The sequence below is a fragment of the Phanerochaete carnosa genome (genome assembly GCF_000300595.1).
Source record: "Phanerochaete carnosa HHB-10118-sp unplaced genomic scaffold PHACAscaffold_663, whole genome shotgun sequence".
Classification (NCBI taxonomy): Eukaryota; Fungi; Basidiomycota; class Agaricomycetes; order Polyporales; family Phanerochaetaceae; genus Phanerochaete; species Phanerochaete carnosa.
Genome location: NW_006768290.1, coordinates 1 through 2,774, shown reverse-complemented (window position 1 = coordinate 2,774; position 2,774 = coordinate 1). Strand labels below are relative to the sequence as shown.

Here is a 2,774-nt window from a genome sequence, read left to right as displayed (position 1 = left end):
CCCCACCACCACCGGGCAGGAAAGGGAAAGGTGCAGCCTACTCAGGTGTGGTTGCTTACATTTTTGTATTTGAATATGCATCTCATTTCCACAAGACTCAGCTTATGCTGACCCAGGAAAAGCTGGGGGTAGTACAAACTGGTTCTGTGGCCAAGCAGCTTCGAGAGCAAGCTGACCAGGTGAGTCATAGTTTGTGCAGTGCGGTGTTTTCTTATCTCTATCAAATCTTGTAGTCTCCAAATCTGCCTTATGCTAAGCAGATTGTTACCAGCTCTGCCGCTGCTGATGGCACTCTTCGCCTTCCATCTGTTGCTCTGTAACACTCTCTGTACCAGTACATTGCTTTGTATGCATGCACTTGATCAATACATGTCTGATTCATGTGTGCCACAGCTCAGTGATACGATATTGGCTCGCATATGTCCGCAGTTGGCGCAAAAAATTGTTTGCTTATTTCTCGGCAATACTGTTCATGAATGCTACAGCATGCTCCTGCTTTAAACCAGCTTCGCCATTCGCAAGGCTAGCGACAAACGTCACTAGTGCACCAGTGGTCAGATTCTGGTACACACAGTTGTCCGGGACCTGCCATGTGTCAAACTTGGTTGTGTTGCGCAGCGCATGCAGCAGCCGTACCAGAAGATATTATTGTCATCGCCAATATTGTACTCGAGCACACAGGTCACCACTGTGTGGACAAAATCCTTAGCTGGCTCATATGCCCACTATGAAGGCGGGATAAGGTTGTCCTTGGGTGCTTTGTCTGCTGCAGTGCAGAGTGCCTCGATCTCCTTGGTGTACTCATTGACAATGGCAGCACGGCAAGCTGCGAGCGTTCTTCGAGGCGTAACATGAATGGCTTTTGTGGCAAGGCAACCATGGTCATCTAGAATGTCTGATGAGCATCTGTGCAAATCCTGGCTGTGCACTGAGTTCACCTCCTTGAACAGGTACGAGTGCTGAGGAGCACACTTGTTCATTATCTTGACTGTCAGCCTGCAACTCTTGCTTAGCACCCCGTTAGAGACACCAGGATTAAACACTCACCAGACCAAGTTCTAGAACTCATTGAGCTTCTCTTTGTCTGCAGGGTTGAAGACGAACTCGGGTGCTGGGTTGATGACGACACCCATGTTGAACTTTCCCCTGCCAAACACAACAGCGCATTTGATGTGCGAGCCTTGGTTGAGGACTGCCTCTGCACTCGCCACGAGTATTTGCATGTGGGAAATCATTGCAACAAGATGACTCACTAAGCAGATCGGGATCCGTCTTCTCGCCAGTACTGCGCGTAATCTGGTTGTCTGTACGACCAAAAATCTTGTAGAAGCCAGGCTTTGTAAGGTGTGGCACGAAGACGTCATTTATATCATACCCAGCATGTTCGTACGAGTGCACCCAAGCACAAAGATATTGAGACTGAAGCTGGATGCCACAGGAAGCAGATGCGTGTGGTCAATCTGAGAGTGTTCAGCTGCCACTGTTGCGTGATTAACACGTCTACATCTGGAGTGAATGCTCAGAGAACAAACGAACAGCTTCAAGTGGCGCCACTGTTAAGACGAGGGCATGCTGACCATAACGGGCAATTTGTCGGCACGCATCCTGCCACGCTTGAGCTCGAAGTACAGGACTGCGGCCATGACCTGTATAAGGATCCGGACAATGAAGGTTCAAGGAGATAGTACGTCCAGGCTCAATGCAGACCGTTTTGTAAGCATGAAGTGTAGTCAAGGGTCCACAGCGCAACAACCACGCGCTCGAGGAAGAGAACGATTGCAATCTCAAGCGCACGAATACTATGCTGCAAGATACAGGGTGAAGAGATTTTTGCAGACAAAGCGAGTGGTGGCAACAATAGGACGTCTCAAGACAGTGAACATGTGTGGAGTGTGTGTATGGCATGTATGCATAACCGTGAGTGACGACAGGAGGTGAGGACACTTCGGAACGTTCCAAATTGTGTGCAGGATGTATACCTGTAGGATGGCAGAGATGGAACTTTGAAGCCTCATGAAGGGCTTTGGCTGCTAGCTGCGATGGCATTTTGAGGGCCATTAGGGGTTGCAACTTCAGACATGTGGAAGTGACACATACCCATACCAATGCTGGATAGCCCATTTCAAGCGCGATCTTCTCGTCATTCCTGAACATTGGCAAATTTTGGCTAAAGTGCTTCGTTCTACAACTTTAGCTTTTTTCAGCTAGCCAGCCAGGCATTGTATGCTTGGGCTGTTCCAGAACGACACTGCACTGCTAAAGTGTAGCAGGTAGTGCCACTGGGCGCTGCTCTTGCTTATGCTGGTCTTTCTAGTATCAAAGTATGCGAAGAGGTACAGGGCACGGCGCAACTGTGAACTGTGTAGTACTGAGGTAGCAAGCTACACTCATCGGCACTTGACAGCAACTGGCCAAAGAGATTGTGGAGGCAACACGAGCAAATTTGCATGGCCGCACAGGAGCACGTCTCGACATGATCCGTGTTGTGTTGAACAGTGAATGGCAGTGCCTTGCATGCCTCTCAATGCGGTGAGCAAGTCTGGGAACTTGTTGCGGTAGGACGGAAATATTGGCGATGCCAGGCAGCAAAGACCTGACTTGGTATGCTTGTGGTGGCAACCTTTTGCTCAAAGCCTTTGGTGGACTGCTTTTTATCACTGAAAATAGTTCATGCATAGACTCGAGATACGAATGGGCCAGCTGGTATATAATTCATATTCCATGGTCACATCGCAATGCTTATGTACAAAAATAGGCACTTTGGGCAACATCTT

The 2,774-nt window shown here is 48.8% G+C and overlaps 1 protein-coding gene across 1 annotated transcript; it reads right to left on the bottom strand.

Moving 5' to 3' along the window:
- Positions 1 to 1,058: 1,058 nt before the first annotated feature.
- PHACADRAFT_202900 (uncharacterized protein) lies at positions 1,059 to 1,643 on the bottom strand (the record flags this gene model as incomplete). The annotated part of the gene is made up of 3 exons (XM_007403016.1): positions 1,059 to 1,198; positions 1,254 to 1,419; positions 1,578 to 1,643. The coding sequence occupies 3 exons, from the start codon at positions 1,641 to 1,643 to the stop codon at positions 1,059 to 1,061; spliced, it is 372 nt and encodes a 123-aa protein (XP_007403078.1).
- Between the last annotated feature and the right edge of the window lie 1,131 nt (positions 1,644 to 2,774).